Here is a 26853-nt window from a genome sequence, read left to right as displayed (position 1 = left end):
AACTGGTAAGGTAGTTCAGAACCCCAGTAATATTCATAATTGAGAATGACAGGAGTTCGGACTAGCTCCAGATCCAGGTCCTGTCCTAGAGCATGTGAACCACAACATCTCACTAACAGGACCATGACAGCCCATCATGTAGCATAGAGCCTAGAGTTCTCCATGCTAATGAGGTATCTAGGGGCCCAAGTGTTTAGCCAATGAGCTTCCCTTCCTAGGCATCCCTTCCTGAAAAAGGTATTTAATCTCTGGTTCAGCCTAAGAAAATCATATGCATGAATAAACAGTTTGGACAAGCAAGGACTAACTCCTTCAAGGATGCTTTGAGGCAGGGAAGCCTGGGGGCGGAGGGGGGGGTGCTTCATCATAGAGCTCCACCCCCAGTGCAGGCTCACTGCAGGCCCACAGGCCCCATTCCCAACTCCTCAAAGCCCCTAAGCAGTGTCTGGGTACGCAGGAGAATGGCAGTTCCCAGTGGTGACTGGGCGCACAGGAGTTTGAGAACCACAGCCTTCATCTCAGACCCTGTGGCTTCTCACCTGGAGAGGCATGGGCTCCCAAGAAGCATCTTCTTAGAAACGTTCTGACACCCCAGCACTGAGGCAGACACCCAGAATCACACCCCAGTTCAGACAATACATACCCAACTCACCCCTAACACAGGTTCCCATCCACTTGCAAGCCTGTCTTAAACATCTCTCTTAGGTTTACACCAAAAGTAAGGTGTCAGAGCTGCTTTATAGTGAATTAAATTTGGAAATGCGCATTTGATATGATAATGGTATTTGGAATTGGTCTCTCCACGTCTCCCTTGGCTCATCAAAGCTCACACACTTACCTGACTTGGCCAAGGCCTCTGAGAACTTATTAACTACCTGCTGCTGTACAATAGGCCAGAAAGTCAGAGCACTGGTCCAGTGGCAGAAGCTGAGAACTTCCGTGCTATTGCTAGGATTTCACTGTTTAGCCTACATGAGGACCAGAGGACTCTAGCAAACTCATTTCATCCCATGGCCCATACCTTCCCATAATGCCAGCCTATGTGAATTCAGGCTGCTCTCAAGAAATACTAGGACTAGAATTACAAATATGCCCTATTTTAAAGAATGATGCTTGCTTTTAAAACAAAAGCAAACTAAGGTAACGTCCGAGGAACACTGCAAGCCCTGTCTCCAAGGATACAAAATAAACTGTTGTAAAGAGGAGAGACAACACAGCCTCCTGTGGAAACCCAGCTCTGAGCTCTGTTTGCAAAAGGATTTGAAACAAAGCCATCTTCTAAACAAGTCCAAGGTACACAACCCTCCCACTACAGGGCAGTGAAGGAGCCAGTGCCAGTCCAGACAGGAGACAAGTCCCTTGCTTACCTGTTTCCAATTGGCCCTTCCCACAGCTCAACACCAGCCATGAGTTCCAGAGAGCAGTGCATGCTCTGGGCCTAAGTGAAGGGGCACTGGAAACAGATGTGCTTTCGGGAGGGGCAAAGGAACAAGGTAAGGAGAGAACTGTGGGATCCATCCCCCAGGACCACACCCCTACCCCAGCGCATAAGCTGGGCCAGCTCCTCCCTCTAACACAGAAAAGCCGAAGAATTGCTCCTGCACAGATCCTTACTCGTTTGTCCACAAAGCAACTGTCTAAATTCACATGCTGGGGAGGGTTAGTCCCTTCAATTCCACCACAATGACGGCTGTTTTACTGACCTAGATAAATCCTGTTAATAAGCTCACTGCATTTCAGATGTCTCTTATAGAAAGGTCAGGTCTTGCTTGAGCTGATCTGAAAGCCTTTTAATTGTTAAGCAGATATAGTAACACCAATCAAGACAGCAGGTTCTTTTCCCATTTTTATTTATTTTATATATGAGAGTACACTGTTGCTGTCTTCAGACACACCAGAAGGGGGCATCAGATCCCATTACAGATGGTTGTGAGGCACCATGTGGTTGAACTCAGGTCCTCTGGTAGGGCAATCAGGGCTTTTAACCACTGAGCCATCTCTCTAGCCCAACACAGCAGTTTTTAAAGATGTTTTTGAGAGCATAGTTGTTCTGAGGACTAAGCAATTTAAAACGTTTTAACGTAATACCTGCACACACTGTTCTGTTAAGTAATCAGGATGGATAGGGTTGGTGAGATGGCTCCACGGCTACACAGGGCTGATTGATAAGGAAAAGACTGGGAGTAACAAGCTAATGTCATAAAAGATTTACCATTAAAGTTGCTTAGGAAATACTAAGTTACAAAAGTAGAATTTACTGAAGGAGGGAGGATAACTGGCATAGTAACCATGCTTGTTAGAAACTGCAAACAAGCTCTAACATACTTGAAGTTTTAGGCTTGCTTAGGATAGTTTCTGCTAAGATTTATTCACTAAGATTGCCACTACTCGAGTCCCTATTCCCATAACAAAAAGGACAACCCTGGTCAGTAGGCCCTATTCCCATATCAAAAGAACATGCTTCTACCATTTAGTTCAAAGAGGATGGCACTGGTTAATAGCTGCCCACACAGTCCTGGCCCTATTAACAGAATTCTGCCAGGTAGACAGGAAGACCCTGGGTAGTAGCTACTTGAAAAGTGCAACATTATCTACTTCAAAAATAACTGGGACAGTAGCTTCGTTATGTAACTCCACTGCCTGTCCAAGATGGCAAAGCTTGTATTGTCTTTCTCTATAAAACATGTTTGACTGCTCAAAGTTAACTAGGGACAGGGACCTAAAGGAGACTTTTCAGCTGATAATGTATACAGAATGCTGTAGCTCAACATCCTTATAAACCATCATGTGTCTCTCTGCTCAAGGCCAGTGTCTCTTTGAGCACTAGCCAGACTGCCAGGGCAGACATAATACTTTAATGAAGAGCTTTTCCTTATTCTCTGAGAACACAGAGTGAATTCTCACTGGGGAGTGTTATTTCACTATAGCATAACCTGGATTTGATACCCAGAAACTAATGCTAAAGAAAATGACTCCCCCAAATTTTCCTCTTACCTTTATATAGGTGCCATAGTATGTGCACCTACACACACACACATACACATGCACACAGATCATACATGTACAATAATATTTTTTAATTTTAAATAAACAGAGTAATTTAAACTTGACCAAAATAAAAAGTTGTGCTGAGACTTTCAAGTTCTTATTAGCAATATGAAGCTTGTTTTTCTGGACAGGAAGTGAGGCTGACAACAGCGGCTGTCTGTGGGACAGGAAATGAGGCTGCCAGAGGCTGTGTGGCTGCCAGCTGGCAGGGACAGCACAGGAGCACCTACTAATTAGACCAGACAAAAATCAACTCTTTCACACACAAGAAAAAGCCAAACTCATTTTAAGAAACTTTTTAGTGAAATTTTAGAAAGCAATGATTTGTGAACTTTTCTTAGTTTGTGGAATACAAAATATTTCCAAAATGTGGCCATCAATGTTGGGTCTTTGTAGGTGGAGGGTAGAAGATTGGACCGTCTTCACAGACCATCATCCCATGCGTAGACGCCTCCATGGCCAGCCAGGCTTCCTGCCTGGAGGACAGCTGCTCATCTAGCTCAGTACAGTTTCGCAAAAGTAAGTCCTCCTTGGTGAAGCACAGCTCTATCTGGCCAATGGTCTGTACACTCTCTCCCTAAAAGTAGAAAAAGGTAGGCAATTCAGAACTCAGGAGCCCTGGGTTATTATCAATCTGGGAGTCAGAAAACTTGAACACTTGCAAACAAAAGCAGTGGCTCCAGATCAGGCTCCAGATTGAGCAGACCCTCTGCACACAGGAGGGCTGTTGGCTCAGGAGGGGGCCTGGGCAGAGCCTTGCCTCTCACAGTCCCCAGGGGTTAATCTCTGTAGTCTGGAAGCCTGCATCAAGGTGGTGTTTTCAGCATGGAGAAAACACAAACAAAAAGTGACCATAAAGATACACACAACAGGGGCAAAAAAAGAGGCAACAGGAGCTTGTTTTTGTTGTTTTTGTTTGTTTCTTTGTTTTTTGGAGGGGAACTGGGAATGGAGAAATTTACATGTAAATAAAGAAAATATCTAAAAAAAAAAAAAAAAAAAAAAAAAAAAAAAAAAGATACACACAGCACACATAGAGACCCTGGCAGAGTAAAGGTCAAGAAAACAGCTCCTGATGGCCCAAAGAATATCCATGTTTTTTTTAGAAGCTTGGAAAAACTACAAGTTTGTCTAGAAATTAGACAGTAAAACCACATTAAAGTAATTAAGAGTTTAGAAACTTACAGGGGTGGTGGCACACAGAGAGGCAGGTGGATCTCTGTACATTGGAGGCCAGCCTAGTCTACACAGCCAGTTCCAGGACAGCTCATTATATAATAGAGAAACCCTGTCTCCAAAATGAAAATGAAAGGGCTGGTGAGATGGCTCAGCGGTTGCGAGCACTGACTGCTCTTCCGAAGGTCCTGAGTTCAAATCCCAGCAACCACATTGTGGCTCACAACCAACTGTAATGGGATCTGACGCTTTCTTCTGGTGCATCTGAAGACAGCTACAGTGTATTTACAATCTTTGAGCCAGAGTGAGCAGGGTTGACCAGAGCGAGCAGAGGTCCTAAAAGTCAATTCCCAGCAACCAGATGAAGGCTCACAACTATCTGTACAGTTATTGTGTGTACTCATATGCATAAAATAAATAAATAGATCTTTTAAAAATGAAAATGAAAAACAAAACCAACCAACCAGACAGACAATATAAAGAAACAAAACAAAACAAAAATCTTAGAAACTTAGAAATGTTTAACTCCTTGTTTCCCCTCTTCCCCTCTCCTTTCTCTTCCACAGGATAATCTTGTTAGAATGAAGCAACATAAAAATCAAGCCTATGGTGCTGCACAAAACTAGCCTTTGAGCCAAACAACTGGGTTCCTTCACTGTTTACACGCCTTCACAGAGTCTGGTCAGGAGGGTCACATGACCCTCACCTCCATATCCAGTGGCTTCCTATCTCCTATTGTAGGCAACTACATGTGGTCTCTAACTTGAGTATATAGTCAGGGAAGACTAGACTTAAGGGTCCATCATACAGCTTTGAAATACCCTCGTCCCTGCTGGCTAGAGACATTCTGGTGTGGCCTTTTGGGAGAGAAGCACCATGCCTCTGTGGTAACCCTTGCTTATGTTCTGTAACTAAGTTCCATGAACTCATGGGTCCCCAGAGTGAACTTTAATGGAATCATGCCTCAGTATGTTGTTGGGACCTTAGGAGTGGAAGCAAATGTTTACGTCTCCCCTAAGGAAGGGATTTTAGAAACACATAAGTTATTTCAAGACATCTATGTGCTTGAACACACAGACAATACACCCAAATGCATCCCTGTCCCACAAACTCCACAGTGGAGACAAAACTATCAGGAAATTAAAATGATCTTTTCAATAGAGAGAGGGGGGGGGTGACAAAATGCATGTCTTACCTGTTCTGGTATAAGGCACTGGATTTTAGGCACCACACCATAGATTCTGGTAAGTGCATCTTTGAAATCTGCAAGCTGATATTAAGCAAAAGCATTAGCAATGAACTTCAACAGGAGAGTTCTCACACACTCACTGATTTCTTTAAGAGCATCTCCCACCCCTGTATCCTAAAGAACCTGAAGTCAAGTTTGAGGATGTCCTGGACCATCACTAGGGACAAGTCTCTACCCAACTAACCAACCTGGGCTCTACCCAGGAGGCCCAGGCATCACCAACAGTTTGTCTGCTCTCGGCTCCTCCTTTCCCTCCACTAGGCAGCTCTACTCTTTCCTGTCTCCAGCTTAGCCCAGCTTCTCCTGCTATGCTACTTTACCTAAAGCCACCCTCACCAAACTGATGATTGGGATCCCCAAAGCTTTTCCCCAGGCCTACCCCTCCCTCAGACCTCTGTCTCTGCAGCTTTCCCTCTCTGCAGTGGAAACTGCCTCCATCACAGAAAAAAAAAAAGTAGCCCCTCAGAGCACCCACCTCCCATTGGTGAACTACAAAATTAGACCCTGTGTTCTGCGACCCCCTCCATCATAGGATAAGCACACATCCTATCACACTCCAAGTGGAGCTCCCTCCTCTTCCCATGAGACCATCTGTAGTACTCAGTATCTGTGCTATGGCTTCTGTAACAGTCACCCACATCTGCCTGGCCTCTCTGCTGTGGACTTTGGCAGCACCTCTTTTACAGGACACTTCTATTGCACTCTGCTGCCCCATTTGACTCTTAAATTCACACTGTCTGGTTGCATTTATCACCCCTCCCCTTACTGAGTCCTACCAAGTCAAGACTAACAGCTACCAAGTCCAACAGCTCAGCCTCTGTTCTCCCTAGAGGTCAACTCTCCCCTTGTCCTTGGTCCCTAGCACCAGGCAACCAGAACATGTCAGGACACAGGTTCATTAGGAACTCCTCAGAGCTGCCTATGGGATGATGCAAAGCAGAAAGCCTGCTGTATGTCAAATGCTTTGGATCTGGAATTTTACCAAACCACTGTCTGGTATTCCTACCACCTTACTAAGTGCACAAGCCAACTCGGCAGTTGCCATTCCCATCACCACAGATATTATCTCTGAACATCAAGCAGGTGAAACTAAAATTCTTTCCCCTTATCACCTTAAACAGGAGTCTGATGAGCTCAGGGAAGCCCTACAGTAAGCTCCCATCTTGAGGTTGTTCAGAAGAGTCTAACTTAATTGGCCACCACAGCACCTTCCTCAAGCCCAGGCTCCAACTCCCTACTCTCTACAGAGGGAGATACAAATCAACTGGGAAAATAAACACAGTGCTGTAGACAGAGCTGCCAGGTTACTGGGCACCCTGTCACCAGGACAGAGTAACAGTGCCCATCTGTGAGCTCGCCTGTGAGACCAGGTAGTATTTAAGCTCTGTGAACGACAGACAGAAAACAGATAATCCAGAGTTGAAGGCATCTACATTGCACACGTCCTTCTCAGTCAGTAAAAAGGGACATTATTTCCTGTGTCACATAGTTTACATGAAAAGCAAAGAGCCAATGTGCCTCCCCTCCAATTCCATGACGTTGAATGTACTTTTTCAGACTCGTGCTCCACCCCGTGCTGAGGCCTGGAGGATAAAGTATCTGTGCCTCCAAGCCAGTGGCAAAGGCAGTCCATGTGTATGCTCATATGCAAACACAAAGACTCCAAGGAAAACCCATTTCAAGGAGGTCTGTGCTGGGTCACTTTAAAACCCAAGTGCAGCCTGCAGATGAATGGATCCTGCCAAATGTCTCCAATGACACACACTAGATACTAGATAAAGGTAAACTTACCTGGTAGTAGTTGATAGATGGCTTGATTCCAAATTTTTGTAGTACACTAAAATAAAATTTAAAAATTAGCTGCATTATGACAGCACATCACACTATGTTCTTTTTATTGGATTTCAGTGAAAAATCAAGATGCTTTTAAAGAAGACTGTCTTTTCTGACTTGCAGCAATAAGTCTGTTAAAAAGGACAGCAAAGAGGCAGCTCCCATTCCCTTCTTTTCTAGCCTAGGTACATGCTATCCACATGGCCCTCTCCAGAACTACACAGTATTCCAACAACACCTTCCACAGCCACAAACCTGTGCAAGCTACTGGTCACACAAGCTCCGCAAGACACCTTATCCTTGTTCTTGTGACTCTAGGCTTATCCTGAAGAACTGTGCTGGCCACATCTTCAAAGAATTTAAATGCATATAGCCTAGAACCCCATCAAGTTTCTGATAACAAACTAAAATACTGGAGACACAATGTAAAGGTCCCTAGACCACTCATTCCAAAGGAGTTCTCTGTGGTTCACCACAGCATCCTGCATGATTTTGGATTGTGACCCAAGAGGGTAGATTTGAGGCTGCAAGTCTAAGTGCTGGCTTGCCATTGCTCTGTGGTAGCAAAGGACAAGCAGGAAAGAGGAGGCAGAAAGGTCCCAGAAACCCCAGAAATGCCCCAAAATCTATGTAAGCTTGCCACTGCCTGCCCTAGCCATCAGTATATGATCAACATGGGTTCCAAGAAAGTATAAAATATTCCAGTTTCAAAACAACATTTATTCTAAGTTATAGCACCAGTGCCTTGGGTAGACTGAGCTTAACATGTTAATGAAGTTTGTGACCAGATGTTTTACTGATGCATTTTCATGGCATTACTGAAAAATGTTGCTTAGCACCGGTGGTCATTCACTATTCCACCTGATGCAGGCAGCCCAGGAATAAAGTAGAGAAAGATGGGCCAAGCAGTGTCGTGTGCTCTTCTAAGTGAAGGCAGCTGAGTGCTAGCCCATGTGTGCACTTGCAGGTGTTCTGGGAACTGCCCTGCAGTAGCTTTTACACTAAGTAGTGAGTAAGCATGACACTCGCTCTCTGATACCTTGTTTGTATCTTATGAAACAGACAGGAATCCTACATTTGCGTGGAGAAACTGGGGAAAGCAATCATTCCTCTACAATCGCTCTGTCATTTTAAGCAGGCACTACTGGGACAGCCTTCAGGTAGCAGGCCTCTGGAATGACTTGCTGACAACCAGGTATGTGGCTATGAGTGGCTGTGACCCCATAGAGCCAGTGTTTCAAGAGTAAATGCTCTATAAGTACCTATAACGAGAAATTACTGGGCTTTAATGGCTACAAATAGGAGCAACTTAGGCCATTTTCAACTCAGAACAACTGTGGCTATCAGCCTGGGGCCGTTCTCAGCAGCAGAATCTCTCTCTGGGCCTGTCTGTCAGCCTTTCTGGGAGGACAGCCTCTTTTTCCCTGTGCTCCAGAAGGACAGGATGGACCTTTTTGCAGTGATCCCTCTGAAGTGCCCAGGAGTTTCTGAAGTTAGAGTTTCCAAAGGTTTTCTCCTTACTGAAAGAGAATACTGTGTTCTCAGAAACCCCACAGGCTAAATAAACCACATACTCAACTCACAACACTGAGGACTTGTCACACATGCTGCTATGTAACTCCTAGTGCATATACTTAATAATGAAGATATTTGGGTGTTTTATTTTGTTTTGAGACAGGGTCCCACTGTGTAGGCCAGGTTCACCTAGAACTTGCTATGCAGATCAGGCTGGCCTCAACCTTAGATACCACCTGCCTCTGCCTCCAAAGTGCTGGGATTAAAGGTATATGTTACCATGTCAGCCTAATAATACAAAAAATTTAAAAGACAGAAGGAACTTCAAAATCTAATCACTGCCCACCACTTTTTATGTCATGGAGAAAAGATCTAGAGAGGTTTTACAGCCAAATTGTACAACTTATGTCAGAAAGGCTCACAAGGCCTCTACAGGCCCGTGCTTTGCCAGCTGGTGGCTTTAAGGTTACCTTTGAGCAAAATGACACAGAAGGCTGTGTGAGATGGTGAGACATCATCATGAGTGCTCTCTGGCTAGAGGCAAGGCATTTTCTAGGGAACCAATAGTTTAGTCATCCTCAAGCACATTTAATTCATGAACCTTAAATATGATTGATGAGCAAAGGGTCTTGGGGTTATTCCCACCTGAAGGAGAATTGCTGTACTAGAACAGGCTGTACGAATGACAAGCAGACACTGTAAAATCTTTCATCATCGGCAGACATTTACTCCTCACAGTCTAAATGTCTGTGTCCTTACAAAGGGAGGATTAACCATCTCTCTAGCTCTAGGGTTTGCTGTAAGGGAACTCATTCCATTTGTGAGCACTCCACACTCATGGCCCAGACCCCGGGGGATGAAGGTTTTTCCCGTGTGACGTTCTCCTTGGACTGTCTACATTGAGCCTGTGGCAGCCTGGGCTCCTGTGTGATGCCTTCCTCAGACTCTCTACATTTAGTGGTGAACTCTTACCACTCTCTCACAGTTCACTCGTTTATAACATTCAGTCACGGTAAGAAAACTTGAGAGCCACCAAGATGACTCAGCAGGTAAAAGCACTTCCCACAGAAGCTCAGTTTGGGTTCAATACCCAGAACCCATGTAAAGGTAGAAGAAGAGAACCATCTCCACAAAGTTGTCCTTTAACCTCCACATATGTACTGTGGCACATGCATGTACACACACATGCACACATGTATGTACATATACTTAATAACAAATAAATAATAAATTCAAGAAATAAACAAATAAGAAGCATGTAATACACTTGGCTCAGCAGACATGTCTAGATAAAGAGTCAGGCCAGCCCCCTGACATTGCAGGGTGTGTCTTTCTTACACACTGCTTCAGTGTAGTGACAATATTGCAGAAACCAAGGTTAAGGCAGGCAGTAAATGTCTACATCTACATAGGTTTGGCTCATTTCTAGGGCTTAAAGGACCCTTGTCCTCTGCTTCCCTCTGTTCTAGGAGCAGTATAACCAGACACAAAGATCTATGATGCTTGGTGTCTCTAGGGAAGTAATCTTAAGGAAGCAATATTTTCAGAGACTATAGCATGCCTGCCAGTCTTCCCTTCCCTGGGGCTGGTTCACTGATGACAGTATAGTACCACGAGGCAGCCTGAGCCTGCACTCTGTGGTCATACTCCAGAGTGGCCAGAGTTGTCAGGGGCTCTCTTCCTTCCCAGCATTGAGGCACCACTTTCAGGGACCATACCTTTGAGGCTGTTAGCAGGAGTGTTCCACACTTGTTCCCAGTGGCCTGGGCTCAGGTCAATGTTGGAAGGCATGGAGTGAAGCATGTACCCACCTGTTGAGGTCAATCTGCTTGTACAGATCCAGGCTCTTCCCAAAGTACTTCTTCTCGGAATTGAGGGCGTCCACCTGGGCAGCACAGGTGCCGTGTTTATCCCACTCATGTTTCCTGTGAGATTTACAGTGTAATGCTCAGATAAGACCTCTCCAACAGAGCTGTCATATGTAGCCTTCACAAAGCAGGAAGGACAGATGTCCAGTGCTAAGGTCAAGGCCCAACAACATGCAACAAAACAACCTCCAAAGAGCACTGCTCAGTCTTCTCATGCTTTCTATTATAAGTCACTTCCGGGGCATCTCTACGAACACAGAGTACTCAAATAACAACAAACTAACTGAAAAAGAAGAAAATGCCACGGTTGAGACACCTGCCACATTATGCAGTACTATGTGACCCTCTGCAGAGCCAGTGTATAAGCCAGGGAATTCCAGGGAGTGGCACAATCCAGGCCTGGTTCAACATAAGGACAAAAGAGGAGGCAGGGTGGCTTGTCACCATTCCCCGTCAGCCTCCCTCTACTAATTCTAATAATTAAGAGCACTCACATAGATATTCTCCTGAAGCCTGAAGTAAACAAAGAAACCTGGGGAAGCACCTGCAAATGGTTAGTAGTTACTGTATTACAAAAAATATGTAATGATAATTCCTTGTATTCAGTGCTAATTGAGGGGCTTTGTTGTGTGTTGGCCGCTTAGGTTGGTTTGGTTTTTGAAACAGGGTTTTGCTGTGTAGCTCAGACTAAGTCTGATTGTCTTCCTGTGTTTGCCCCTAGGACTAATTTTTATAAACATTTTGCATTCTTTACTGTTTTACAGAATTCTGCAAAGGGAAATAGTACTGTTAGCTTATGAATGAGAAAGTTCTGCCCTCCACTAGCTCCAACACACAAAGACCAACCTACCATGACACCACACACACACACACACACACACTTTTTTTTTTTTTTTAAAAACATCCTATGGACTGGAACAATGACTCAGCAGTTAGAGAGTGAACCCAGGTTCAGTTCCCAGCACTCACACGGCAGCTTTCACTGTCCACAACTCCATTTCCAATGGCTCTGACATTCTTCTCTTCTGACCTCCGTGGGTACCATGGCATCACATAAATGCAGGCAGGCAAAATAACCCCACACATAATAAACAGTTTTTTAAAGGATACTCTATTTTTAATTGGAGTTTTAAACATTGTCTAAGAGCTTCCCTTCACCCTGATCAATGGATTATAACGAAGCTCTCAAGAATGCCAAGGTAGCCAAAGAAGACTCAAGGGGAACACAGCACCCCCAAGTGCAAACACTAGTATACAAGTCATGTGTGTAAAGTCTGCCATTTTAACATCCAACTTAAAAACAAAGGCAAATCAGTTTGCCACTAATAAACACAAAAATAAATTCATATGTTGCCCATACTGCTTGGTTAACTGTATAGGGCTCCGTGTACAGAATTGGCTGTCTTATCTGTACTGATTTATTTCAAGCCATAAGGTCAGACTGCCTCAGGCATGGTGCACAACTGGAATCCTATTTTACATAATTACTGCTACAGCTTGGTTCTGGAGTGTGCTGACCTATACATCAAAGGCTTGGTCCCTAGCTAGTGATGTAAAATTATAGGGATGTGGCCTCTGAGAAGAATTCAGGCTACTGGAGGATGTGCCCAAGAAGACACTGCAACACTCCTCTTCCCGTATTTGTTTGTGTTTCCATGAGGTGAGCTGCCGCCTCTGTACATGCTCCACAATGATGCACTGGGCTGCAAAGGCCCAAAGGCAACAGAATCAATCAGACACTTAAACCTGTGACAACCACGGGCCCAACAAATCTTCTTTTTCCATCTGATGCTTCTGGGATATTTGTCTCAGTTATGGAAAGCTGACACACACCACAATTCATCACTTCAAGCACCCTGAGAAGTACTACATAAAGAACTTTTCATTTTCCCTCACCTCAACTCATTACAGACATTAAGTTGAAATACTTCCTAGAATACAGGATACGGAAGACAAGTTCAGGAGTTGCCTGGGCTACAAAGTGAGCTAGCCTAAGCAATTGAGTAAGCAGCCTTCTCAGAACTAAAAATAGCACTGGGAACTGAGCTCAGTGGGAAAGCAGTCAGTGTGGGGGACAACCTAGACTCAGTCTAGGAAGCTGCGTGTCACCCAGGCCTTCACTGTACGTTCTGTTTAGCTAGGGCTGATTCCAACCTTCACATTACAGTTCAAAGATCCTAAATAGCACCCTTCAAGAAAAAGTCACACTCCACACCATGATCCAGGATGGGGACATCCCTTATATTCCACTGCCTTGTAGCATTTTACCAAACTTAAGCATTTTATTCCTCCAAAAATCCTAGAAGACAGAAATGTTTCTAGGTTTAATTAAGATATCTGGAAAATATTAGAAGCTATAATAATATTTCATACTGGAAGATGTCAAAAAAATTGCCTTCAGTTGAGTCAATTTTATCTTCTTTTAAAAAACAATGCTTTCCAAATAATTGAGTTATTTCTGGGCTCAGCTCCTGCTGACCTGGAAGAAGACCATCCCTGTGAGAATCCCACCTTTTCTCTGACTCTGGTCTCCATGACATCACTATTTTAAGGCATGTTCCCTCTCTATATGTGTCTGATTCAAAATGATTTTTAAATATGCAAGCATTTGATTTAGTTAAATTTCAGGAAATGGGACTCTCTCAATGAAGTAATAAATGAAATAACAATAGCTTAGAAAACAAGTTCATAATATAAATCCCACCTGACCTCATTTCTAACCTGGAGAGAAACAGCCAAAGTGACAGACCAGTCATTTGACAATAGGCAGCTCTCAGCCTCTGGAGACAGGGTCTCTCGTCTATTCTTTATTCCTCCCACAAGCTGTCATCCAAGACACTTAGAAACTCTCATACCTCTGTTTAAAATGCATACGGCCAACAGAAACTCAGACTTACCAGAACTGGCTGCGATTAGGAGACGGGTGAATCACATCGGGCCAGTAGATCTTCATGTCTCGCAGAAGGTCCTAGAGGTAATTTAAACAGAACATTTACCCAAGACCTAACAACTCAAAACTTCTAAGCAAATTTAACAAACCAATATAGTAAGCAAAAAGCATTCAATCTCGGACAACTTAAATGAGCAAAATGATTTTGTGCTTATCCTGAAGCATGTTAAAGTCGTGAAAACACAAGCCCTCAGAGAATGAGCTGAGGAAGAGATGGGCTCAGAGACCACAGATGCATAAGGAGCTTTGCCATTAGTGACAGCTGCAGTCTGAGAAAGCTATGCACTGCACGGCTCCAACCACAAGACGTTCTGGAAAGGGCAAATTGTGACACAATGAGATCCATGGTTTGCCGTGGATATCAGGACTAACAAGAGGAGGTTGGGAGGTGGACATGGACTTTAAGCAGTGAAACCTCTTCACAGGATACTTACCCCCCTGACTTGTCAAGACCCATAAACTACAGCATAAGGTATGCATCCTAATGTAGGCTGTGTCCTTCAGATGATAGTATGGGATCAATACTGGCTCATTTGTAAGAATCAACACATGATGGCTGGTAACAGTGAAGAATACTCAGTTTGTACTTTGCATTTGGTTTTTCTGTTTATATAAAACAGCTCCAAAATAAATGTCTATTAAAAAAAAGAAAAGTTGCCAGGCCCAGATTTCCAGAGGAGCTTTTTGAGCAAGGCCGCCTGCATCCTCCGAATCTGGCAGGTAGTAACACAGGCCCACAGGATTCAAGCTCAGTTTTTACTGTCTGTATAAGCAGAGACAGAAGAACTTAAAGCTATATAGGAAGGATACCTTGGCTTTCCCCCATCCCCACGTACCAAACCCTGTCAGGCAGCCTCCCAGTCCCACATAAGCACAGCCCTGCCTCCTCCTCTCCAATACTGTCCGCCCCTCCTCTCAGTTTCATGTGCCTCCTCACGGCCACTTCCCTCAACCTGGCTTCAGCCCGTCAGACCTCTGGGGATAAGAGGGTGATATAACTGACAGCCAAGCTAGTTCCTGCTGGGGAGACACTACACCGAACACTAATGCTGCAGAAGCAAGCCAGGACTTTCTGGGGGACAGTAGGGCATGGCTACAACAGACCCAGGGCCCCCCAGCAAAAAAGCAGCTCAACCCTGCCGTCCGTTCTGACCTCCCTTCCAGGCTATTTAACCCACGAATACTACGGAAACTCCTCTTGTCCTGGCCTCCTCCTCCCTGCTCCCTCTCCCATCAGCTTTTAAATGCTGAGTCTAGTGTTGTGCAGCAACAGTATCTTAGCTGATGAGGTTTATCCAAGGCTCAGCTATTAGGAATTGAAAACTTTGCCTAATACCTCGATGTGATGACTTGCAATGTAGTAGACACTGGCACTGTTTTACAGTCTCTATAGACACTGAAAAATTCTGGCTTTAAGAAAAATGCACTTCTATTAACTGACAGTCGTGGTTTAGTGGGTTTAGTCTCACCATCTACTTTGACCTCAACATCTGTTTCCTGGCCAACCTGGCCTGGACTCTTGAGAAACAAAAGAAACCTGAAGTCATATGTGCAGAGTTTTTATATGCCATGGCAATGTTGCATGGCGCACCCCAAGTCTAGGAAGGCCTGAGAGCGCAGTCACCACCTCAGTGATCCGTCACGTGAGAGCTTCAGTGTGTGCACATTCACACACTCAGGAAAGGACAACCATGCCTGACACCCAATGACAGAATGTTGGGCTCTGTGATGTTCACATGTCAGGCCTGCCATGTGCTCTACTCCACCCCAGTAACCCTGGCATATGAACAAACTCAGATTGTTGGCGTCCCTTAAGGAAAGACGAATGTGAAGAAACGTTCAGTATGCCACATGACTCCCAGAGCACTTCTGTTAAACCTCTCGCATGCTCACAACTTATTCCTGGCCTAGGAACTTTGATAATGAAGAGGTCCATCATTGCTCCCTTGCTCAGAGACCCTACTTAGAATCGCATGCCACCTACGGCCAGAACTGATCAGCCTGGGGTACCATGTACCTGCTCCTAGCCACAGTTGTCTGCAAATGGCTCACCCTAGGCCATACAGACTAGGTGCCCATTTTCACTCACGGACTCAGAAGCCCCATGCTAAGAACTAGCTAGGGCTGACAGGTAAGCCTCAGGGTCTATGCAGCCAGGACAGGCCCTGCTCCCACCTGAGCCTGCTTCTATCAGCTTATTCAAGCTGAAGACAAGGAGAAAAAAGGTTAATTTTTTTTATTTTGTTTTGGAGCTTATGTGATTGTTGTAGATAGTAATTACTAAACAGACCCAGGGGCTCAGTCCTAGTGAATTCATTCCTGATCCTGTATTTTTTTAAACATAACTTTGAAGGTACATGTTTGAAGAAAGAGTTCATTTAGTTCAACATTCTGTTCCAATAAAAGTATAACAAAAAGATCAATACCTTAATCTCATCTAAGTTAAAATGCCAGGATTGGTTACAATCTTCTGCTCTATCAGGCCTTGAAATCCAAATTTTTAAGAAAAAGAAGAAATAATAGTCTTAGTTAGGATGTTTTATACCAGGCACTAGGAAGTACTTTCATTGAAATCTGCGTAAAACAGAAATTCTGATCAGGAACTCCTCACTCCACACAGGCAGTCAACAAACAATGGTTCCGGGCAAAGAGTTTGACTTGGTTACCAAAAAGGAACCAGTAGAGTCAAACAAGTCCAGGAGCAGAATAGACAAGCTGGGTTGTCAGCAGAAGAAACATAAGGAATAGCTCTGGATGGATCCCAGTCTCAGTTCTTTCCTATCTGAGGACCTTAAGGTATATGGGCCACATCCACTCTAAAAGTGGCAACAAAATATGCATACTTCAATACTACAGGTGTATGCATCAATAAAGAACAGAAGAGAATGCAGACATGATGGAGGGGAGTTGGCTGCTTGTAAAGTGTGTAAAAGTTTATTTGTCTATCTATTGATCTAACATTTCAAGTATTTATAAGTAGGCCACAATAATAAAGTAAGAAAGGACCCAAGATCCTTATTTATCTACGATAAGCGGGGCTTGGAGAGAGTCTCAGTAGTTAAGAGCATTGGCTACTCTGGAAGCAGAGGACCGATGGTAAATTCCCAGCACCCACGTGGTGGTTCACAACTGCCTGTAACTCCAATCCCAGGGATGATGTCCACTTCTGGCCTCTGCAAGTACCTGGTATATACACGGTGCACAGACAAACATGCAGGGGAAACATCATATACATAAGATAAAAGCAAATATATTCATATGTATATAAATATATGCATATGAATCTGGTCAGCTGAAGAAACTTCTACCAAGCCTAACAATTCTACTTATGGCGACTAGAGTCAAGCTAGCTTTCCTTGACTGCTTCATTAGGTTTTACTGCATTAGATGCTTGCCATAGTCCATGTATTGTCCAGTAATCCAGAGAGTCTCGGCAGCTGTTAACTTCCTATGGAGAAAAGATAAGGAAGGTGATTGGTTGTTGAAATATTTATCAGCTCCATTTTCTTTTAACACACATTAACTAGACAAAGGTGCATTACTAACAGAAGGGAAATCCAGTGTTTGCGCTGCAGTTTACTCCAGCATGGAGCTCATGAGGAACAGTCAGAGCTGCACATTCTAGGTCAGTCCTCAGACAGCTGAGCTGACAGAGGATCAGGCATCTGGGTTTGCTCTTTTCCTGCATTCACAGATATGAATATGCACACTTACCTGTGAATAACCTGCTTACCAGAGGCAAATGTATAAGAACAGCCTGACACCCTGTGTCACAAATCTACTCTGGTACCAAACCGAAAAACATCAGTAAAGTAGAAAATGCTGAACACTTGAAGCCAAAAAGTGTAACATAGGAGTATATATCAATAATAACAATGATAAAATCAAAGATAAAAATCTAAGTAAGATAAGTCTCTTAGGACCCTCCAAATGGTTTATCTAAGATGAAATTTTTCCACAATAAATGATGATATAAATCAATATACTTGGGCTATGAGACTGGATGAAAGAGAACTCAGGACACATGCATACATATAAACATACATACATATAAACATACATCCACTCCCTAGTAACCAGGCAAATATGATAGTTGGACCCAGTTACTATAGACAGACATCAAGCCCCTCTTGTGTAGATAGCTCCCCACTATGCAGCCTTTCTATGGATTATAGAGAGAGTGCAGTTCAGGTAACTGAGCCACTGGGGAGAGTGGCCAGAGGTACCAACTTTTTATACTGATGCAAACAAGATTGGTATGGCAAGTTATAAGTCAGATAAAATAAGCAAGGTAGTCAAAAGTCCATATACATTGGTTCAAAGTCAGAACTATATCCTTTCCTTATGGTATTATTAGATTATCCTGAACCTCTTTTCTTTTTTTTTTTTTGGTTTTTCGAGACAGGGTTTCTCTGTGTAGCCCTGGCTGTCCTGGAACTCACTCTGTAGACCATGCTGGCCTCGAACTCAGAAATCCGCCTGCCTCTGCCTCCCAAGTGTTGGGATTAAAGGCGTGCGCCACCACCGCCTGGCATCCTGAACCTCTTAACATAACTAAATTCCTTGTAAGCAGAAGGAGTTGTTTTGCATAGAGACTGCTGGATTTCTACCTGATAATTCTGAATTAACTTTGTTATTTATACAATTGCACAGGCTATCAGAAGTAGAAACTATCCATTATATATTACTCACATTCAGTCTCATATAGGTTTGCCACGTCCATTGGCTCATGGAAATGACAAAATTGATAAATTACTAATAGGGAATGTGTTAGAAGTCTCAAAATTTCATGAGAAATATCATATTAATGGGAGAGGTTTAAAGAAAAAAATTTCAATCACTTGGCAACAAGCCAAAGAAATAATTAAAAAATGTCCTACATGTTCTCTATACAACCAAATTCTGCTACCTGCTGGTAGTAACCCCAAGGTTACCAACAGAAATGACATCTGGCACATGGATGTTTTCTACTTTGCAGGATCTGGAAAACAAAGGTATGTACACCATACCATTGACATGTACTCAGGGTTTCAATGGGCAACCGCTTTAAATTCTGAAAAGGCTGCTTGTGTTATTACACACTTACTGAAGATAATGGGAATTATGGGGATAACTGCACAAATTAAAACTGATAATGTTCCTGCATATGTATCTAATAAGATGCAACAACTCTTCACATACTACAATACAAAACATGTTACTGGTATACCACATAATCCCACAGGACAAGTAGTTATAGAGAGAGCCAATCATACCTTAAAAGAGATGCTTATTAAAGAAAAAGGGAGAGCGAAAACCCCCAGGAACAGACTAATGTGCTAGCTCTCAATTTTCTTAATATTGGTGAAAAAGGAACAACAGCAGCTGAGAGACACTGTTGGGTTATTGAATAAACTGATGAGCTGGGCTAGCCAATATACCATAACATTAGAATGTTAATATTAGTGCAGACATTAGGATGGAAACCTGCAATACTTTTAAGATGGGGGGCGTGGTTATGCTTCTGTATCTACAGGGAATGAGAAAACATGGTTACGAACAACTTATAAAGATTAGATCTGACCAGAGAAATCCTCTTATCAGCTGAGACATGAGCGTCTTCACAAAGCAAATACCCCAGGGGATTCACTCTCACAAACTGTCTCAGTTATTGATTTCTCCAAAAACTGCATGCAAATCAACTTCAAAAGGGCTAGCCCTAATGATAGACATACAGAGACTGGGTAAACACAGAGATTGGGCAACAAATGCTATAGCTAGTTCTTTCAAACTAATCAATTTTCCCCTTGGGGCCCATACAGGACTTTTTCACCCCAATTCAGCAGGATGCAATTTTACAAAGATGGGCACTCTAGTCCCTTAAGTTGGGGTGGATAGGTTTGGTCATTTGATGTATTATAATTGTTATCTGGGATGGAAGGTTATTGGTTATGATCAGGAGGGATTGATAAAAATTTTAAATTGTTTTGATTGAATTATTACACAGTAATAGAAATTTAAAACTCTTAATTATTGTGTATTGATAGGAATTTAAGGTTGCTTTATCAGATCACTTGACTATATTGTACATATGGCATTTATTGAAAATGTGATAGTTCCTACAATTATTTCCATTGTGTGTAGATTGCAAATGATAGAGAAAAGGATAAGTCCTAAACAAAAAGGGGGGTGTGAAGTGGAAGTTTCTGGTTTCTTTGGAAAGTTAATTATGTCAAATGATGGGTTGCTGGAGCACACAGATGAGAGAATGTCTTGCTAAAGCAGACACAGGTGAAAGACTGTTTGGATATAGCAAACATGTGAAAGGACGCTTGATGAAGGAGTATAAATATGACCCCACAGACAGTGGGAGACAAGCACTGAGCATTGGTTAGGTTTGCTCCTCCTCGCTATTCTTCACTAAAGACACATGTATTGGTTCACCTTACATAGCATTGTTAAGCTCAACTTGTGGTAATGCTGCCATTGAAAAAACTCTCACAAGAACTGCTCCACGGTTCCTGTGGCAGCTTGAGGCTTCCACAGCCTCACCTCAGGCCAGTTGGTGAGCCTGGCGTTCTTCAGGATTGAACTGCCTGGTGTCTGCCTGCCTAGAGGACTGATCTGCAGCTGGTGAATCATATTTGTTTGCTACAGGTCCGAACTGCTGCTCAAGAAGATCAAGCTCGCCCCCCAAAAACTATTGCTGAACAGATTCACTTCCTCCATATCCTAATAGCTTTTATGCCTATATATGACAGTTGGACCCAGTTACTACAGACAGACATCAACCCCTCTTGTGCAGACGCCTCCCCACTATGCAGCCTCTTTCTAAGGTTTATAGAGAGAGTGCAGCTCAGCTGACTGAGCCACTGAGGAGAGTGGCCTGCTACAGAATGACTCAATGACTAGAGACTGGGTAACAGGGCATATACTACACTTCAGTCAACACCATGAGTCCTTCCTTAAAGAGCTCATTTCCTGTTGGTTCACTGTGCATGAGGAGCAGAGCCCATCCAAAAGATCTTTGCTATCTGCTAAGCTCCGGTCTACCTGCTTTTTGTATGAAAACTCAGACAAGAGGTAGCTTTCTTCCTCACTCGGCCAACACTGAGGACTCAAGGTACCTCTTGAGCTCATGATAGGTGTGTCCCAGCATAATTCACGTCTATCTCATCAGATGGGGCAGGGGAGGACAAGAGACAGCACTTGCTGCTAGAGAAGGGCACACTGAAGAAAGAAGTCCTTCATCGAAGTGGGGCCACGGTTTGAAATAAATTGCTTAAAGGTGACATTTTTTATGACTGATCTTCTTCTTTGAATTCCTAAAGCTTTGGGCAGGAAGGCCTTCCCATGCGTATTCACACTGCCAAGGGACAATCCCAAACCTCCTCAGACAGGCCAGACCAGCCTGGTTCCTCCTTGAAGGCAGCTCCTCTAGGGCTGGCCTGAAGCAGAGACTTCTTTTCATGTGGTTCCTGCATTAGAGGACAAGGTTTCCAGGCATCTGCTGAGAAGAGCCAGGCCCTGGTCTCCTGAGGCCCTCAGTCCTACACCTTCCTTTTACACCTTCTGACTCCACCCCCTCACCAGAGCCAGGGAATCACAGTGGTGTGCCATAACAAGGCCACTTCAATGACCTTCAAGGTCAAGAGTGCAACTCGGTGTCAAGTTAAACTGTTCCTTTTTCAACAGGAAATTAAGACAAGAAGTGAAACAGAACCCCTCCTACCCCCACTACTCCATGCTCAAGGACAGACAAAAAGCAGGGGTGTTTTCGACCTGGCAAGATGATCAAACAACATACATCAAAGCTTGTTTGTACCCTACATAATTAAGAGGTCTCAAACTTTAAACTCAAACAGGTTTTCAGAAAAACCATCAATAGGACTAAAACACTTTAGATTTCACACAGTCAACTCCAGGATCAGCTTTATAAGCTGTCCACAAGGAAGAAGCAGAGCGAGGTCCCCAGCTGGCACCACTCCAGCACAAGGGGCTCAGCACTGGAAGCCCACAAGGACACAAGGCATGAAACAAGACACAGACATGGAGAGAGATAGCAACCAAGGGGGGAGGGTATCATGACTACTACGGAGAACAGAGTGGGAGAAGGGCATCCTGGGTGCCAAGCAGAACAGTGCTGGCAGCAGGCAAAAGCCTTCAGCCGTATGCTGCTCTTGGGAAGCATCTTAGTAGCACAGAGAGAACAAACTACAACAGGCCTAATGAAAGCAGAACCATGTCCCCCAAAGATACATCCATCTCCAAAATGGCCTTTTGGTGAGCATAACCTCATGTGGAAATGGGGTTTTTAAAGATGTAATCAACGAGACCCTACCAGATCAGGCTGGGCCCTAAATCCAATTGGTGTTGTCCTGAGAGAGAGCCACACTACAAGAAGTGGTTTAGATGAGATTGGCTCCTATAGGCTCATATATCTGAATACCTGGTTCTCCAACTGGTGAACTCTTTGGGAAGGATTAGGAGGTATTGCCTTATCAGAGGAGGTGTATCACTGGAGGTGGGTTTTGAGGTTTCAAAAGCCCATGCCATTACTGATCTCCCCGCTTCTCTCTCTCCCTCTTCCTCTCCCTCTCTCTTTGCCTCTTGTCTGTATCACAAGGTGTGAGCTCTCAGCTTCTGCTCCTACACCATGCCTACAGGCCACTACGCAGGCCATAATGACCAAGGACTGTAGCCCTCTGAAACCGTAAGCTCCAAATAAAGGCTCTAAGTTGCCTGAAGAAGACAGTCATTGAAGTGGTACATCTATATGTCTAGGACACCAAAGGCTGTCGCCGCTATAGTAGGCACAAATGCTCCCAAGAATTGGTCCTACTGAAGCCTTGGCTTCAGGCTTCCAGCCCCAGTACCGAGAGAGGATGTACTTCCAATGTTCTGAGCCACACCACTTGAGATTTTATTACAGCCACTCTCAGAATCTAACACATGACCCTCTTCTGCAAGCCACCTGTCAGGAGGTCCAGCTCTATTACAACCACTGTACTGATTTAATATGCCTGGTGTACAGGTGGGCACTAAGACATACAAAGCAATTCAGACAGACTCACTGGATCAAAAGGGCCAGTCAAAGCACAGCTCACCTTGCATACGGTTGGGGGCCAATGCTGGGTCAAAATTAGTTTTTTCCACTCATGGCTGCCACTGTTGAAAAGACAAATGTATTTTTCAATACTTTTTTAAAGTGACAAAAATCCACCCATCCAATCAACCACTCATTCAACATGGAAAGTCTTTGGGACTAGGCATATTGCCAGGAAGGTAGTCCCTACCTCCTGATGTACACACCTCAGAGGACAACAACAAACACTCTAAGGACAACATGTATACCATGGTGCATATTTGTGAGGGAGAATATAAACACAATGAAGAGGACAGGTGGGATATAGCCAGGAAGGCCTGCTAATGGAAAGTAAGTGAACAATAAGGTGCTTTCTTCAGGAGGCTCAGGGAGTTTATTAATACAGCCTCATAATCCCTCGACTGTCTTTGTGAATTCCTATGGCTCTGAAAATTCGCTGTCTCCCTCCCTCCAACTCATGTAGCAACACCAAACATGACTGGAAATATACAGCAGCACTATCAACATCTCAGCCGGTATTCCTCACAGGGTGCTGCCTCAGAGACCACTGTGGGTATGGTGTTACCTTGAGCCTGGCCTGGGAATGATCCCTAGCCATGTGTGTCATCCATAGCCAGGCCTGGGTAAGCAGCCTTCTTACATGTATGTGCTCTATGCCTTGTTGCATGCATGCACTCTGGACTGCTTCTATCACAAGTCTGTGAAGTGAAGCTCTCCCAATCCAGAAGCTTCGCAGAGGGACTGTGGAGCTGCAGTGTGGTTGTCCCCTATGGTGCATGTGTTGCTGAAGGCAGAAAGCAACAGTGGGAGCTTTTAAATATGAGACCAACTGGGACTTGTCAGATCACTGGTGGTATGCCATTGGATGGAATTCTGAGTTTTCCTGGGATCCTAGTTAGACCTCCTGACAACCGCCATAAAATAACAGATAAGGAAAGCCTTCTCTAATACAAGAGGCGGCGCGCACATGAGGAAGTTAAAGCTCCAGCTATCTCCAGTAGAGAAACGTATTTGTAAAGGTTCGCACTGACCCTGGGAGTTTAAGTCATTCCTAGAAAGGCCAAGACAGCAAGCAGGCTTACAATAAAACTCAACCAAACTATCTCTATCCGTAATTCAGACAAAAGGAAGACACAACATTTTAATAAGAAATCGAAAACCTCGCCTACTCCAATATTCAAGATAAGAGTCACAGAGAAGCTAAAGACCCACCCAAAGCAGGGGATTCACCTGGCCTTAGGGCTTGGATCAATCCAGTGCCTAACCATTGGGTCAGCTGTATACGTTAAGCAGGTTATAGGAGAACTGTGCTCTAGAGCCTCAGCTAACACTCACTGCTCCAAGAACTTTCTGTGTCCGCTGCTCTCTCCTGGTACCAACTATGCTGTACGGGGGAGGGGGGGTCGAGTCTGTGCAGTAGGGCTCCGAGATCACAGTCCTGGACAGGGATTAACTTTTGCACCACTACCCCCGCAACACACACACACACCACACACGCACGCACACACACACACACACACACACACACACACACACGCACGCACGCGCCACGCCCCAGTGACTGTAAATAAATATGAAAGCAAGCAAAAGCCACTAGTTTTCAGTTACTCTCTGGAAACTAAGTACTTCTGGAGAGTTATGCCCCACCATTTCCGCTCCAGTGGTGTAAGCACCAAAACCTACCAATCGACTGTTACACAGAGGAGACAAAAAGTCACAATGTGTTCAGTGATTAATGAAGAAGAACTGGAGTAGAGATTACCAGAGGTACCCCGTGTGTTCCAGAGGGAACTAAGGGGTGCGTGACAACGCGGGGGTCCCAAGGGATGGAAAACTTTTTAACCGCGAAAGAGGGGCATCCTTCGTCTAGAAACCAGCCTCCAGCCCTGCCGGCGCTCACCTCCACAGCGGGCCCGCCCCACACAGACAGCACAGCGCCAGGCCCCAGCCCAGCACGGAGACCCAGCCTGGGAGCGCGCCGCGAGCCTCCGCCGGCGCCATCGCACTGCCCTGGGCTCCACAGCCTCCCAGCGGCCTTTGCGCACGCAGGCTCTGCAGCCGGACAGACCTCCACCGGCTCTACACCGCTGGCTTCCGCCGGCCAGCGGCGCACCACAGGGTAACCCCTAAGCCACGCCCCCGTGCCCCGCCCAGAAAGTCCTCGGGCTCCATTACGGGCGGGCAGGTCTCCCAGACTGCGTCCTCCCCTCGCTCCTTCCAAGCGCCCTAGCCCAGAAAGTCCCCACGCTCCAGGCACAGTTCCTGGCACCAAACTGACTTGACCCATTGCTTTGGCCTCCCGACGCCTAGGCCTTCCAAAGGGATCAGCCTCCATCTGCTTCCGACCTGATAGACACGCCCCCCACGCTCCGGGCCAGACGCCCAAAGGCCTTGACCCACCTGACGGACACGCCCCCACGCTGTAACGCCCCCCCCCCCCCACACACACACACACCACACAAAGAGCCATAACTCCACGTCCCCGCATACCTAACCCACCTCATGCTCCCAGGCCATGACACACCTAACCCGCCTCAAGCTCCCATGCCCTGCCCACCTCACGACCCCCAAGTCCCAGCCCACCTGATTGACCTTGCTCCTCTCCTTACCCCCAAGCCCAGACCCTCCTGACATGACCGAGCACGCACTGGCCAAGCCCATCCTAGAGACCTCACACCTCGATTCCCCCCACTTCCCACGCTCCAGACCACCTATAGACCTCAGGTCCTCTTGCCATGCCAAATGTATGCCCCCTCCTCAAGCAGCCCTGCCCTTTCAGCACACCGGGTCCACAATGAGGGGAACACAGGGGCCCTGTGGCTGGAGCACTTGGACCTGTGAACCTCTCCTCTAGGCCTGTGGGAATAACACCATGCATGGTTCAAAGTCAGTAAAGATCTCATGATCCAGATTACTAGCTGCCATTCCCTCCAGACTGAAGTGAGGCCCATGCCACTTTGCCCCCATTGCCACTGTAGGAGCCCAGCTGCGGACTGGGTGGAAAGGGCTAACCATTTAAGTCTGCTTTGCCAAGAGTGTCCGATTCCACACCCCTGGGCAGCACACAGCCAAGGATATAGCTTTGATGTGGCCCAACACAAAATCACAAGCCAACCTAAAACATTATGAGGGTTTTTTTGTTTTAATTTGGCTTGGGTTTTTGCGATTTTAAGTAATGCCACAATGCCCTGGAATCAGCACTGTAGAGAATAAAGTGCCACACTTTCAAAAGGCTCGACACCCCAGTCTAGATAATGCAGACACACCCACAGATCTGTTTTCTCTCGTGGATTTAAAAAAAAAAATGTAAACTAATTACCCCAAATTCTACTTCAACCTCAGTCATGTCTACTTAAACACCAAGAGAAGCCTGCTTTGCTCCTGCCAAAGAAAAGCCAAACCCAGACTTCCTAATGCCTCGTGTTATTGAGAAGGGTAATTGCAGGGGTTGGCTGAGAACTACCACATTCATGGGAGGGTGATGTAGTCGGAATAGTTCACATGAGTCTCCAGGCTCCAAACATATTGTTGAAGTATAATTTTAGAGCTGTACCAAGGACCAGCCTCTTCTTTTTTTTTTTTTTTTTTTTTTTTGGTTTTTTCGAGACGGTTTCTCTGTGTAGCCCTGGCTGTCCTGAAACTCACTCTGTAGACCAGGCTGGCCTCGAACTCAGAAATCCGCCCGCCTCTGCCTCCCAAGTGCTGGGATTAAAGGTGTAAGCCACCACCACCCAGCAGACCAGCCTCTTCTTAAAGAGGGTGAGCCCCAGTCCCTCAGCCGGGGAGAAAACAGCTTAGCATGGCTTGGGGGATGAGTCTTCTGTTGCATGGGTGGTAATGGACTTGGTAAGGAGCAAGGATTGACAGGCACATCTGTCATTTAAGTAACATGGGGAAAGGACAGATCTTGCAATAAGCCATTTCCCAGAGCCCGACGAGTAATGTTTACCATCAGCTGGAAGGAGTCACCAGTTACTTCCTTTATCCTCAGCACAGGTCTCTCATCCCTTGAGAATTGCAACCCACCTACTATTCCCACTTCCCTGAGCAAGGGACCTGACCAGAGCATAGGCTCCTGCTTCCCCCTTCACTGACATGGGTCCCTTCAAGACCCTGTGCTTCAGTCTGT

The 26853-nt window shown here is 45.1% G+C and overlaps 1 protein-coding gene across 2 annotated transcripts; it reads right to left on the bottom strand.

Annotated features, from left to right (window-relative positions):
- Nucleotides 1-3056: 3056 nt before the first annotated feature.
- Nucleotides 3057-25093, bottom strand: Rnaset2 (ribonuclease T2). 2 transcript variants are annotated; one of them, XM_031352851.1, is made up of 9 exons: nt 25003-25093; nt 22726-22786; nt 17035-17087; nt 16066-16123; nt 13587-13657; nt 10633-10746; nt 7265-7310; nt 5420-5494; nt 3057-3625 (listed from the first exon to the last, which is right to left on the bottom strand). In XM_031352851.1, the coding sequence occupies exons 5-9, from the start codon at nt 13640-13642 to the stop codon at nt 3425-3427; spliced, it is 492 nt and encodes a 163-aa protein (XP_031208711.1). In that variant the 5' UTR covers nt 13643-13657; nt 16066-16123; nt 17035-17087; nt 22726-22786; nt 25003-25093; the 3' UTR covers nt 3057-3424. The 2 variants fall into 2 exon arrangements, with proteins under 2 accessions (XP_031208711.1, XP_031208710.1); XM_031352850.1 differs by lacking the exon at nt 25003-25093 and adding an exon at nt 24625-24858.
- Between the last annotated feature and the right edge of the window lie 1760 nt (nt 25094-26853).

The sequence above is a fragment of the Mastomys coucha genome, unplaced genomic scaffold, assembly GCF_008632895.1.
Source record: "Mastomys coucha isolate ucsf_1 unplaced genomic scaffold, UCSF_Mcou_1 pScaffold5, whole genome shotgun sequence".
NCBI classification, from domain to species: domain Eukaryota; kingdom Metazoa; phylum Chordata; class Mammalia; order Rodentia; family Muridae; genus Mastomys; species Mastomys coucha.
The sequence above is the reverse complement of the archived record's forward strand: the minus strand, read 5'-3'. Positions and strand labels throughout refer to the sequence as shown.

Excerpts from the sequence above, each read along its gene's own strand:
- Rnaset2 (XM_031352850.1), bottom strand. The coding sequence starts at position 24,725 with ATGGCGCCGGCGGAGGCTCGCGGCGCGCTCCCAGGCTGGGTCTCCGTG. Across the intron at positions 16,124-17,034 it reads TGGACAATACATGGACTATG|GCCTGATAGAGCAGAAGATT; the intron begins GCAAGCATCTAA and ends TTGGATTTCAAG. Across the intron at positions 3,626-5,419 it reads AGTGCCTTATACCAGAACAG|GGAGAGAGTGTACAGACCAT; the intron begins GTAAGACATGCA and ends TTCTACTTTTAG.